General features: G+C 40.8%; 1 protein-coding gene across 1 annotated transcript in view; it reads left to right on the top strand.

Annotated features, from left to right (window-relative positions):
• LOC122908931 (serotransferrin-like) overlaps positions 1 to 9,058 on the top strand; it is a 63,153-nt gene extending 54,095 nt beyond the window's left edge. The window contains 1 exon segment of the mRNA XM_044252335.1: positions 7,801 to 9,058. Coding sequence (XP_044108270.1) covers positions 7,801 to 8,014 — 214 coding nt within the window. The 3' untranslated portion in view covers positions 8,015 to 9,058.
• Positions 9,059 to 12,694: the final 3,636 nt, after the last annotated feature.

The following is a 12,694-nucleotide window of genomic DNA, read 5'->3' as shown; positions in this document are numbered from 1 at the left end:
ACTTATTTGCATAAGTGAACCTTTTTTTAAAAAAATATTTATTTGAGAGAGAGAGTGGGGGGAGGGACTGAGGGCGAGGGAGAAGTAGGCGTCCCTCCCTCCACGAGCTGAGAGCCCAACATGGGCAGGGATCATGCCCTTAGCCAAAGGCAGACGCTTAACCGACTGAGCCACCCAGATGCCCCTGTATAACTGAAACTTTATAACTTTTGACCTAATAACCAAAGGCTCCCCATTTCTCCCTCTCCCCCCACTCCAGTAACCACCATTCTATCCTGCTTCTATGTGTTTGTTTTAGATTTCATATGTAAGTGTGATTATATATTATTTGTCTTAATTGGGTTTGTTATATCACTTAGCATAATAGGTTCATTCATGTTGTTATAAATAGTAGGATTTCCTCCTTTTTCAGGGCTAAATAATATTCATTGCATGTATGTTCCACATTTTCTTTATCCATTCATCCTTTGATGGACATTTAGGTTGCTTCCGTATATTGCCTCTTGTAGTAATGCTCCAATGAACATGAGAGTGCAATTACCTCTTCAAGAACCTGATTTTAATTCCTTTAGATAAATACCCAGAAATGGAATTGCTGGATCATATGGTAGTTTTATTTGTAATTTTTTGAGGAATCTTCATGCTGTTTTCCATAGTGGCTGTATCAATTTACATTCCCACCAACAGTGTACCAGGATTGCCTTTTGTCTGCATCTCTACACCTTAACTTGTTTGTTTTGTTTTAATGTTAGTCACTATCTCAGGTGTGAGGGTATATCTCATGGTGCTTCTGATTTGCATTTCCCTAATGAGTAGTTATGTTGTGTACCTTTTCATGTACTTATTGGCATTTGTGTCCTCTTTGAAGAAACGTCTGTTCAGAAATGTCTATCCTTTGTCCATTTTTCAATTGGATTATTATTTTTTTGTTGTTGTTAGTGACTGGTAGGAGTTTCTTATATAATTTGGATAGTAACCCTTATCAGATATATGGTTTGCAGGTATTCTCCAATTCCAGGTTATCCTTTTATTTTACAGATTGTTTCTTTTGCTCTGCAGAAGTTATTTAAATTAGCAATCACATTTATGTGATTATGTGAACAGAAGGAAACCCTTCTGTTGCGTATGCTTTTGGTGTCATATCCAAAAACTCACTGCCACAACCAGGGTCACTGAGCTTTTCCTTTGGTTTTCCTTCTTGGGTTTTTATAGCTTAAGGTCTTATGTATAAGTCTTTAATTCATTTTGAGTTGATTTTTGTGTACAATATAAGATAAAGGTCCAATTTTATTCTTTTGCTTATAGATAATCCAGTTTTCCTAAGACCATTTATTAAAAAGACTATCCTTTACCCATTGTATATTCTTGTCATCCTTATCAAAGGTTTACTGACTGTATGTGTGGGTTTATTTTTGGCCCCTCTACTGTATTCTACTGGTCTTTGTGTCTTCTTATATCAGTATCATACTGTTTTGATTACTATAGCTTTGTTATATAATTTGAAACCTGCAAGTGTGATGCTTTCATCTTTTTTGTCTTTACTCAAGATTACTTTTACTATTATGGGTCTTTTTGTGGTTCCATATGAATTCTATCATTGTTTCTTCTATTTCTGCAAAAAATTATTCCATTGGAATACTGATATTGCATTGCATCTATAGAAGACTGCATCATACAGACATTTTAACAATATTTAATTATTCTAATTGAGGAACAAGGATATCTTTTCCTTTATTCATGTCTTCAGTTTCTTTCACAGATGTCTTGTAGTTTTCAGTATATAGATCATTTGCCTACGTTAGGGTTTACATTTACGCTTAAGTATTTTATTTTTGATGCTTTGTAAACAGGATTGGTAATTCCTTATTTCTCTGATAGATCATTAGTAGGGTATAGAAACATAACTGATTTTTGTATGTTGATTTTGTATCTTGCAACTTTACGAAATTTTTTAGTAGTTCTTTTTCTTTGGTGGTGATTTAGGGATTTATATATATAAGATTAAGTCATCTGTGAACAGAGATAATCTTCTTTTTGATTTTCATGCTTTTTATTTCTTTCTTTGCATAATTGCTGTCTCTAGGACTTACAGTACTATGCTGAATACACGTGATGAGAGTGGGCATCCTTGTGTTGATCTTAGAGGAAAAGCTTTCAGCTTTTCACTGTTGAATATGATCTTTTCTGTGGACTTGTTATATATGACCTTTATTATTTTGAGCTATATTCCTTTTGTGCCTATTTCATTGCATTTTAATCATGAAAGGATGTTGATTTTTGTCAAGTGATTTTTCTTTATTGAGATGATTGTATGATTTTTATCCTTCATCCTGTTAATGTGGTGTATCACCTCTATTGGTTTGTATATGTTGAACTGTCTTTCCATCTTGAGTAAATCCCATTTGATCATAGTGTACAATCCATTTAATATTTGTACTGTTGAATTTGGTTTGCCAGTATTTTGTTGAGGATTTTTGTACCTATGTTCATTAGGTATTTTGGCCTATACTTTTCTTGTAGTATCCTTATCTGTCTTGGCTATCAGGGGAAGGCTAGCTAAAATGAGTTTGGAAGTGTTACCTCCTCTTTAATCAGGAAGAGTTTGAGAAGAATTGGTGTTGATTCTTCTTTAAATGTTTGGTAGAATTCACCAGTGAGCCATCACGTCTTCACCTGTTCTTTGCTGGTCGTTTTTGATTACTGATTCAGTCTCCTTCCTCATTATTGGTTTGTTCAGATTTTCTGTTTTTTCAAGATTCAGTTTTGGTATGTTGTGTGTTTCTAGGAATTTATCCATTTCTTCTAGGTTGTCTAATTTGTTAATAGACTCTTATCCTTTGTATGTCTGTTGCGTAATTACCCCTTTCATTTCTGATTTTATTAATTTTCGTCTTCTCCTTGCTAAAGGTTTGTCAATTTTATCTTTCAAAAAACTCCTCTTAGTTTCATTGATATTTTCTATTGTTTTCTAGTCTGTATTTCCTTTGTTTCTGCTCTGATGTTTATTTTTTCCATCCTTCTGCTAGCTTTGGGGTTAGTTTTTTCTTTTTCTAGTTTCTGGGGGTGTAAACTTAGCCTGTTTATCTAGATCTTTCTTTTCTCCCAGACTAGATATTTATTGCTATAAACTTCCCTCTTAGAACTGCCTTTTGCTGCATCCTGTAAGTTTTGGTGTGTTGGGTTTCCATTTTCATTCATTTCAATATTTTTTTATTTGCCTCTGGATTCTTCCTTGACCTTTTAGTTGTTCAGAAATGTGTTATTAATTCCCCACATATTTGTGAATTTTCCAGTATTCCTTCTGTTATTGAATCCTAGGTTCATACCATTGTGGTCAGAAAAGATACATGACGTGATTTCGGTCTTAAATTTGTTAACTTGTTTTGTCACCTAACATGTTATCTATCCTGGAGAACTGTTCTATGTACACTTAAAAAGAAAGCATTCTGCAAATGTTGGCTGGAATGTTCTGTTAGGAATATTTGGTGTATAGTCTTGTTCAAATATGTTGTTTTATTGATTTTTGTCTGGATGATCTATTCATTATTGGAAGAGTGGTATTTAAATCCCCTCCTATTACTGTGTTGGTATCTCCTTCTCCCTTTAGTTCTATTGATATTTGCTTTATGTATTTAGATTCTCTGATGTTAGGAGCATATATACCCTTTTGATGAATTGACCCCTTTATTTTTATATAATGACCTGCTTTGTCTCTTGTGATAATTTTTAACTTAAAGTCTGTTTTGATGTAACAGTTATAGCCAGGCCTGCCCTTTTGGTTGTCATTTGCATGGAATTTCTTTTTCTCCCTTCACTTAGAACCTTTAATCTAAAATGTGTCCTGGAGACAGCATATAGTTCAATCTTGATTTTGTTTTTTAATACATTCATCCACTCAGTTTTGATTAGAGAATTTAAACCATTTACATTTAAAGTAATTACTGGTAGGTAAGGACTTACTGTGTTTTGTTGATTGTCTTCTGTTTTATAATTCCTTTGTCCCTTTCTTCTTTCTTTAATGATTTGTTTGTGGTGTTATACTGAGATTCCTTTCTCTTTATTTTGTGTATCATAGGTTTTTTCTTTGTGATTATAATGAGACTTTTATAAAACATAGTATTGGTAATCTTATTTTAAGCTGATAACAGCTTTACTGCATGTAAAAATTGTATGCTTTAACTTCTTCCCTTCATTTTATACTATTGATTCCACAATTCACATTTTTATCCACAGTTCACATCTTTTTTAAAAAAGATTTTATTTGTTTATTTGATGGAGAGAGGAACACAAGCAGGGGGAGTGGGAGAAGGAGAAGCAGGCTTCCCGCAGAGCAGGGGACCCATTGAGGTGCTCGATCCCAGGACCCTGGGATCATAACCTGAGCTGAAAGCAGACACTTAACAACTGAGCCACCCTGGCACCCCTCCACCATTCATTTTTTATATTGTGTATCCATTAATAAATTACTGTAGCCATAGTTATTTTTAATACTTTTGTCTCTAGCTTTCATGGTAGACTTAAGACTTAAGTGATTTATGTGTCACCGTTATAGTATTAGAGTATTCTGAATTTGTCATAGTGAGTTTTATACTTTCCTATGTTTTCATGTTGTTAGTTAGTGTCCTTTTGTTTCACCTTTAAGAACTGTCTTCACCATTTCTTCCAAGGCAGGTCTAGTGGTTATGAACTCCTTCAGATTTTGTGTATCTGGGAAACTTTGTCTCCTTCATGTCTGATGGACAGTTTTGCTGGGTATGGTATTGTTGGTAGCAGTTTTTTTTCTTTCAGTACTTTTTTCTTTTTTTTCTTTCAGCACTTTGAATATATCATTCCATTCTGTACTATCATACAGCCTTTCTGCCAAGGCTAAGAAATTTAGTCTTACGGGGTTTCCCTTGTTTGTAACCGTTGTCTTTTCTCTTGCTGTTTTCAAAATTCTTTTTGTCTTTGTTTTTTTGTTAGTTTGATTATAGTGTGTTTTGGTGAAGCTCTCTTTATGTTTAATCTATTTAGGGTTCTTTGGGCTTAATGGATCTACCTGTTCATTTCCCTTTCTAGATTTAGGGTTTTCTGTATTATTTCTTTAAAAATAAGTTTTCTCTTTGTCTTTCTCTGCTCCTTTTGGACTGCCATAATGCATGTATTTGATTCCTTTAGTGATCTAAGTTATTTAGTCTCCCTTTACTCTTTTTTTTCTTTTTGTTCTTCTCATTAGGTAACTTCAAATTACCTGCCTCAGGCTCTCTGGTTCTTTCTTTGTCTTAGTCAAGGCTGTTAAAGATCTCTGAAATTTTCACATCAGTCATTTGTGTTCTTTAGCTCTAGAGTATCATTAAAACTTTTTATGGCATCTCTTTTTTGAGCTGCTGCTGTTGTTGCTGCTTCTTCTTCTTTTTTTTTTTAAAGTAGACTCCATGCCCAACATTGGGCTTGAACTCACAAACCTGAGATCAAGAGTCTCCTGCTTTACCAGCTGAGCTAGCCAGGTGCCCTGAGCTTCTTATTTTTATTCATATATTACTTTTCTCATTTTGTTGAGTTGTCTGTTCTCTTTTATAGCTCAGTGAACTTTCAAATGATTATTTTGAATTCTTTGTCAGGAATTTCATAGATCTCCATTTCTTTAAGGTCAGTTATTGGTACTTTATTTTGTTGCTTTGAACTCCAGCTTGCTGCTGGAGAGCTTTGGCAGACCTGGCTCCTAGGTCCATGGATATGTGGGTCTACTGCCTGGGTTCATGGAAGTGGGCCCGGCACCAGGGTCCACTTGGGTGGCCTGGCCAGGTGCCTGGTCTACTGGGGCAGGTCTGGTGCTGAGGTCCATTGGGGTGGTCCTGGAGCTTGGGCCCATAGGAGTGGATTGGAGCCATTGGGGCGGTCAGCCTGGTGCTGAGTTCTGTGGCTTAGTGAGTGCTTACTTCACTGGCCTTCTCCCAAGTGAAGCATATTTCTCCGTGCTTGCAGGAAAAGTAACGTGGGTAATGTGAAACTGTCCTTCCTATCCTCTTTGAATCCATCCTTTCTTATTTCTGTGTAACACCCAGTTGTAATCTTGGACCCAGATGCCTGCTCTCTCATGCATGTGTGTAATCTTGGACCGAGATGCCTGCTCTCTCATGCATGTGTGTGGTTATTCAAATTGATGGTTCTGTGAGAAGACTTGTGCTGGAAACCCCTATTCTGCCATCTTGCTGATGTCAGTGTAGTGTTTTCTGTCCCTTCTGAAATTGCATGTTTATCATTTTTCCCTTACTTCTGATGGTCACTCTCTTAAGACTATAAATTGCTTGTTGTTAGGCTAAGGAAATTAGAACAATTAGATGATTTGGTTTTTCTAGAAATTCTGGTGCAATTGTTGGGAATTGGGGGGGAAAGTGATCATAATGTTTGTGTATCCATTTTGGCTTTTTCTTCTGGTATAGTCCAAGTCTTCCTAGGTTCAAAAAATGTATTTTCTTTAGTCCATTTGCTTTTCACTCTAAAGAGCCATAGAAAAGCAATACAGACAGAAATGCTATATTATAAGGTAGTGAGGTAAAAATGTTAAAAGTTGGGAAGGTGAACATCAGTTAAATTAGAAGTCAGATTTGATTTGATCTTTAAAGTTTATTTATTTTTATTAGTAATCTCTACACCCATTTTGGGGCTCAAACTCATGACCCCAAGATCAAGAGTCGCATGCTCTTAGAACTGAGCCAACCAGGTGCCCCAGGAGTCTGATTTTTAATTAATGTGAGAATTCGACCCTGTCAGCATTGAAGCATTTCATAGTCTTCTGAAAAACTTCTGAAAAGGCTATGTTCACATGGCATTATGGCAAGAGCTGAATATAGGTGATGTTTGGCCTTTTTTCCTTCTTAAGTTTTTTTTTTTTTAATTGTAAAATATCTTACATATAAAGGGATACATGACACACATATATTGAATTTAAAAAATATTAAAATGAATACCCATGGACCCACCACCTTGCTTATTAGAAGGCTCTAGGGGCTCCTCCCTATTAATCTTGAATTTAGTATCTTGAATTTTGTATTAATTATTTTTTAAAGTACTTTTACCGTGTGTGTGTGTTTCTAAACCAAGGTATCAGTTTTTCCTGGAGATTCTTCATGAATTTTCATGTAGTCTTACAGCTCCAAGAAACGCTTTATTTTGTAAGAAAGCACATTGGGAGCCTGTTTTCCAAGGCTTCTGGATTGCAGGAAGGGCAGGAGAAGTATATGCAGGAGCATTGCTGTGCACTCTTTTTTGGGACCAGCAGGTGGCAGTAAGACAACTTAAGTTTGGGAAGGTTTTCCTGGGTAAAGAGGTTGGAGAATAGTAATTGTGCCCAAACTGGATGTGAGAATCTGGAGTTTGTAGATTTACTAAGCTCTGTATCCACATAGACTCGTGATAACATAAATACTGTATTTTCCCACACTTAACTTTCAGAGACTTAAGTTACTTTAACATTTATAGCATGTATTTTAAAAATATGTTCAAAAATGGCATCATGCAGATGGTATTAGAGGAAGGGGATAAGGTTGCCCTGGGTTGAGAGAAGGTTGGTATGACCTGGGCACATGAGTGATCTGCTCTTATCAAGCCAAGTCTGGCTAGACCCCCGCCTCTCCTGTCTGAGAGCAATTTCTGAATGCAAGGGGTTAATCGAAGTCTTAATAGTGTAATTGACAGTTGTATGTCAGGTACTTAAATGCGTGCTGAAATGTTTAGGAATGTGTGTGGCTTCCTAAGGCCTTTAGTTGCTATATAAATGCTATTACTCTCTTCCTGACTCATTTTTCTTTCATCTCACAGCAACACTTTACGAGTCACCCGTTCTGCTGCCCCCAGCACACTGGACAGTTCCAGCACTGCCCCTGCTCAGCTGGGAAAGAAAGGCAAAGAATTTGAGTTCTCACAGTTACCCCTCAAAGTGGAGTTCCTAGAGTGCAGTGCCAAGGGTGGAAGAGGGGACACGGGCTCCGCAGACATCCAGGACCTGGAGAAATGGCTGGCGAAAATCGCCTGAGGGGCAGGGCCAGAGCTCAGGACATGAATGTGAATGTGTGTGGCCCACAGTTTTGGAAAAGGGTTTGGTAGCCTGGAGATGATAAAGAAGTTGATAAAGAATGGGTACGAAATGTAATTAGAAACATTTTCTTGTTCTGGAAACAAATTATTGTTGAAAGTAACTTGGAATTTTTGTTTTTCAGTTTAGCTCTCCCTCAGTGTTTTCTAATCACTTACCTGCCTGTGTTTCTTCCCTTGGTTAAGGTTTATGTCATGTCCCTTTAGCAAATGCTTGACCTAGGGTCAAGGTCTTTGTGACCATAACAAGTGGATCCACATAGAGAGGAGATTATCATGAGAGTACGGTTATCATCTGAAAAGTTTCTTCTCCTCTGCTTCTGTGTGTTAGTCCCTTTTCCTGAAAACAAACCTGTCTGTGTATGGAACCGGTTGATTCCATTTGCCCTTGATGTTCATGGGCAGTACGTCATCTAGTCCTTTGTGACTTCTCCGAGGTGTGTGTGTAGTTACCATGCGGTTTCCCGACATATGAAGAAGACAGGTAGGAAACAGCAAGGCTGTGTTGACAGCGGGTCTGTTCTTCATCAACGTGGTGACTTGTCCACACTCCAGCCTCACAGCACTCAGGTTTTAAAAACTTGCCCTGAACCCCTGGAGTCATTCCCAGATGATAGAACTATAAATGCTAAATTCCCCACATGGCGAGCATCTGATGTGCTCTCGTGGCTTCCCTTAACTGAGGAGTATATAAAGATTTAGAAGCTGTGTGTGGTTTTTTGGATGGCTGAGGGCTCCTGGGCTACGTTTCTATACTCTTTGACCAGCCCCTATTTTATACTAGGAGCTAGAATGCTGTGGAACACACACGAATTAAAAAAGTTCTCCATAGTTTTTTAAAGTGCATATTCACTCATGGTTGAAAGAAAAGTCAGCTTTTTCAAAGTGGTATTCTTTGTTGTCTTCTTAAATGTTGACTTTTTTTGATGGCTTTTATAAATTATTAATGCGTTTCTTGGTAAATAAACAACGTGTCTGGCTCAGAGCAATTGAGTGGAATGGTAGAGTGAGTACAACTGGGAGCATGTGTTAGGGTGCAGGCTGAGCTCCATTATTTCCAGGGCCTGAGGATTGCAGCATACACAGGGACAAACTGCTGTCCCTACTTCACACACTCAGGAACAAGCCACACTAAAGCTTCAGAGGAGACAAGACTAGCTGAGGGTGAGGGAGAAGCTGGTCCCAGAACAGTGTGGTCAGATCCAGGACAGGAGAGGTGTCGGGGCTCGGCAGGCGCACAACAGGGGCACCTCACCTGGCTCTGAGGGGTCAGGGAGAGTCAGATAGAAGCATGGGGCCAAAACCATCCCAGGGAGTGCAGTCCCCTTGTCTGTGCACTACAGCCCAAGCTTCTGCCTTCCTGCCTGCCTGTGGGTCATCCCAGCTCTGCGTGAGAGGCCTCCAGCTCCCCTCTGCCCCCAGCCCTGCATCCTATGCCTTGCTGCTCGCTTGTGGAGGAAGTGCGGGCAGAAATGGAGAAGACAGTGGGCTTTGACCCACACAGAGTTCTTATTTGAAAGCCTTATTGCTACTTGTGTTCTTACCATCCTTTGGATTCTTGGTTTTTGTCCTTTTTAGCCAGCAGTAATTTAAGGAAATAGGTAAGAATAATGAACCAGAAATCAACAGAGAATGTGATGAATGTGACACGTTCACATAGTCACAGTAGGTGCTTGTGTGAATAAAAATCAGAGGCTTGACACTTCCATTAAGAGGCATGTGTGCTCAGCTTCGTTTTGTTTTCCTGGCTAATAAATTGTTTGCTTTACTGGAGGAAGCAATACACCAAAAAAGTAAAGTTCTCTCTCAAGCAGTGATTTTCAGATGCCAGTGGGCATCAGAATGATGTGTGGTGCCCAGCAGACAGGAGCTCCTAGGAGCGCCCTACAAACTCACCTGCCTTGGAGTGAGTGCCATACGTGCCTTCAAGAAGCTTGATTTTTAAGTCCTTGGGGCCACATGTCCTGTTTAGTTTTTCTCACAGGGTGTGAAGTAAGGAAGCAGGTGTCAGAGTCCCTCCCAGGTGCTCTCATCCTGCTTCCTACTCCTGTGCTCTCGTTATCCCATTCGTGTGCGTTTGGGCCAGGGGGAGATTGTGGAGACCAGTTCTTGGGTGCTGGGAAGGGGTTCCAAGAGGTCCCATGTGTTGTTCTCTAATCACGGTATCCTCTTGTGGCCCTGAAGCCATTCAGCCATGGGGACTGGCAGACGAGGCACAGCTATGGGTCAAAGATGAGACTGCTGTGGCTTGAAACAGCTCCTTCTTGGGAACACAACAGTGTCTGAGCCACTGTATGTGTATGGGCCCTGACACCTGCTCACAGGCCAGCTGCCACCTGATACAAATAACCCCATTCCTTGCTAAGGGAGAGGTGCAGGATGCAGGGAGGTGCCATTATGTGTGTGGGGGGGTGGCTGTGATGAATATGCCGTGGGCACACCATTGCTTCTGGAATGGGGTCTTCCATGGGGTGTGGAACACGTGCAGACTGAGGGGTCAGGGTACTGGTGGCCTTACTGTTTATTCCAGCTTTTTTCAAGCCCTTTTCCGACGGGTCTGGGGCCTTGGTAGCCCCTCCACTGCCAGTAACCTGCCCGTTTGCTGGAGTCTGAGTCAGCAACAGCAGTTCTTAGTAGGGAGTGCCACTTACCTTTTCCCATGGCTTCTGTCTCAGTACCTCCTGGGATTCGTGTCCCCCTGGGGTCCTCTTATGTGTGAGGCACTTAGTGTTCCATTGACTTGAGATTATTGTGTTTCAACTGAAATGTGTGTTTCTGTTTGTGGTATTTTTGGTATATGTGTATATCGGTGTACTTTGGTATTTCTAAATACAGTTAAGCATAGGATTATCAAAGCTGCTTTTTCCACTCTTGCTCACTGGACACAATGCAGCTACAGTCATAAGGAAAGCCACCTCGAGCAGCATCCTTCGGACAGGTCATCACCAACCCTCTGTCATCTTCATATTTGTGTGGGGAATGTCAGGGTGCTCCATTCTTCTGGCAAGGGCCGGGGCTGCTGGACGGTTATGTTGATGCTGTGTCCTACATTATTTCCTCCCCTTGCTATCTCAAGTCCTGTTATCCTGAACACAGTAATCTTGGGAAATGGTTGTGGGCTTGGAAGAGCTTGTCTCTGGCTTCAGTCTGGCTTGTACAAGCGTGTGCACTTCGGCTGTCTGGCCTCTCCCCCTTGCTATCCCTGGACCCCTCTACCTCATTTTATATCTAGCAGCCAGAGAAGTAAGGCTTAGTGGACAGAGCATCCATTTCCTGTCTCTCCTAATTTAGAGGTGGCTTCTCTGAGGTGGCAGACAGGAGGGTGTTCCAGAAACTTTAGAACCTTCAAAAGGGAAAAATATGTAGTGAGGTTGAACTCAAAAAAAGAATGAGACCTGGTGAACTTAGCTTACTCCATAGCTCCAGGATTCCCAGCATTCTCAGGCCAGAGCAGTTCTGGGCCTGATCTTGGCCTTTGTGTCCTCTCTGGATTGGTCTCACAGTTGTTGAGGATTTCAGGGCATCTTTTAGTCTGGAAATGACTGATACCTGAAGGGGCCTCTCAGGGATGTTCTCTAATCAGTGTGGGGAAAAGCAGGAGGGGGTATGTGGCTGCTTGGTATCACCTGGGGGATGATTACGGCTCACCTTAAATTCTTTAATGGCTTTCTGGACATCACCAGAAGGGAGAAAAATTCAGTCCCTGCCCCCACCCTTCAAAACCCCCCAGCCGTGGCAAGTGGAGACCAGGGATGAAAGAAGTTATTACACAGCCCTGAGTCTCAGTTCAGCCTGGGGCTTCCCTTTCCATTAGCCTTGACAGTGGAGATGATGGAAGTGAGTGAGACTTTCGCCTCATTAGCGTGTCTGAGGATGTGAAGGGCCCAGGTGAAGAAGAGGAAGAAGCAAAGGGCTTTGGGTGGTAGACCCCCAGATGTGAGACAAGGGTTTGTGGAGCAAGCATGTGAAGAAATCTGGTTTGGCACAGTGCCCCGCCCAAATAGCCCCCCATACATGACTGCACCACTTAGAAACACTGGACAAGAGGTTTTGTGTTGAGAATCAGGACAGTTTATTGTTTGATCAACATGCTGAGTCTTCCACATTTTACACAGTTTTATGTAAAGTCAATGTGGCCATTTATGTCTGCTGAGCCAGTAAAAGATGGAAATGCCACCCTCTGTGCTCCTCATGGCCAATCGCTTTCCAGGGATGGGTGAGGGAAAGTGAGAGGACAAGTTGACACACCACATGATGCAGGCTGGCCTTCCGCATCTGGAAGCTTCCTGCTGGAAGCTTCCCAACCCCACTGCAAGGATGAGCCATGCCCTCTGGGGAATGTCACCCACGCAGGGGTCTGGCACCAGAGAGTTTACACGTGAGAGCCCAAGGTTTTGGAACACCTAGATAGTTCATTTCAAACAAAAACTCAGAGGGTGCCCTGGTGTTTGGGTGCCCATGACAATCAGAGTGGACTTGGGGACTGGCCCTTCTTGGCAATCAGGAGTGTGAAATGGACATGCATTCTTTCCCAGCTCACTCAGCTACGCTGGCCAGAGTCCTAACCAGAGTAGAGGTGGTCTGAGGAGCACCCCTGCCCCGCAGCCCTTTACGTGGAAGT

Source organism: Neovison vison, chromosome 6 (assembly GCF_020171115.1).
Source record: "Neovison vison isolate M4711 chromosome 6, ASM_NN_V1, whole genome shotgun sequence".
Taxonomy (NCBI): Eukaryota; Metazoa; Chordata; class Mammalia; order Carnivora; family Mustelidae; genus Neogale; species Neogale vison.
This window is presented reverse-complemented; position numbering and strand designations above follow the sequence as displayed.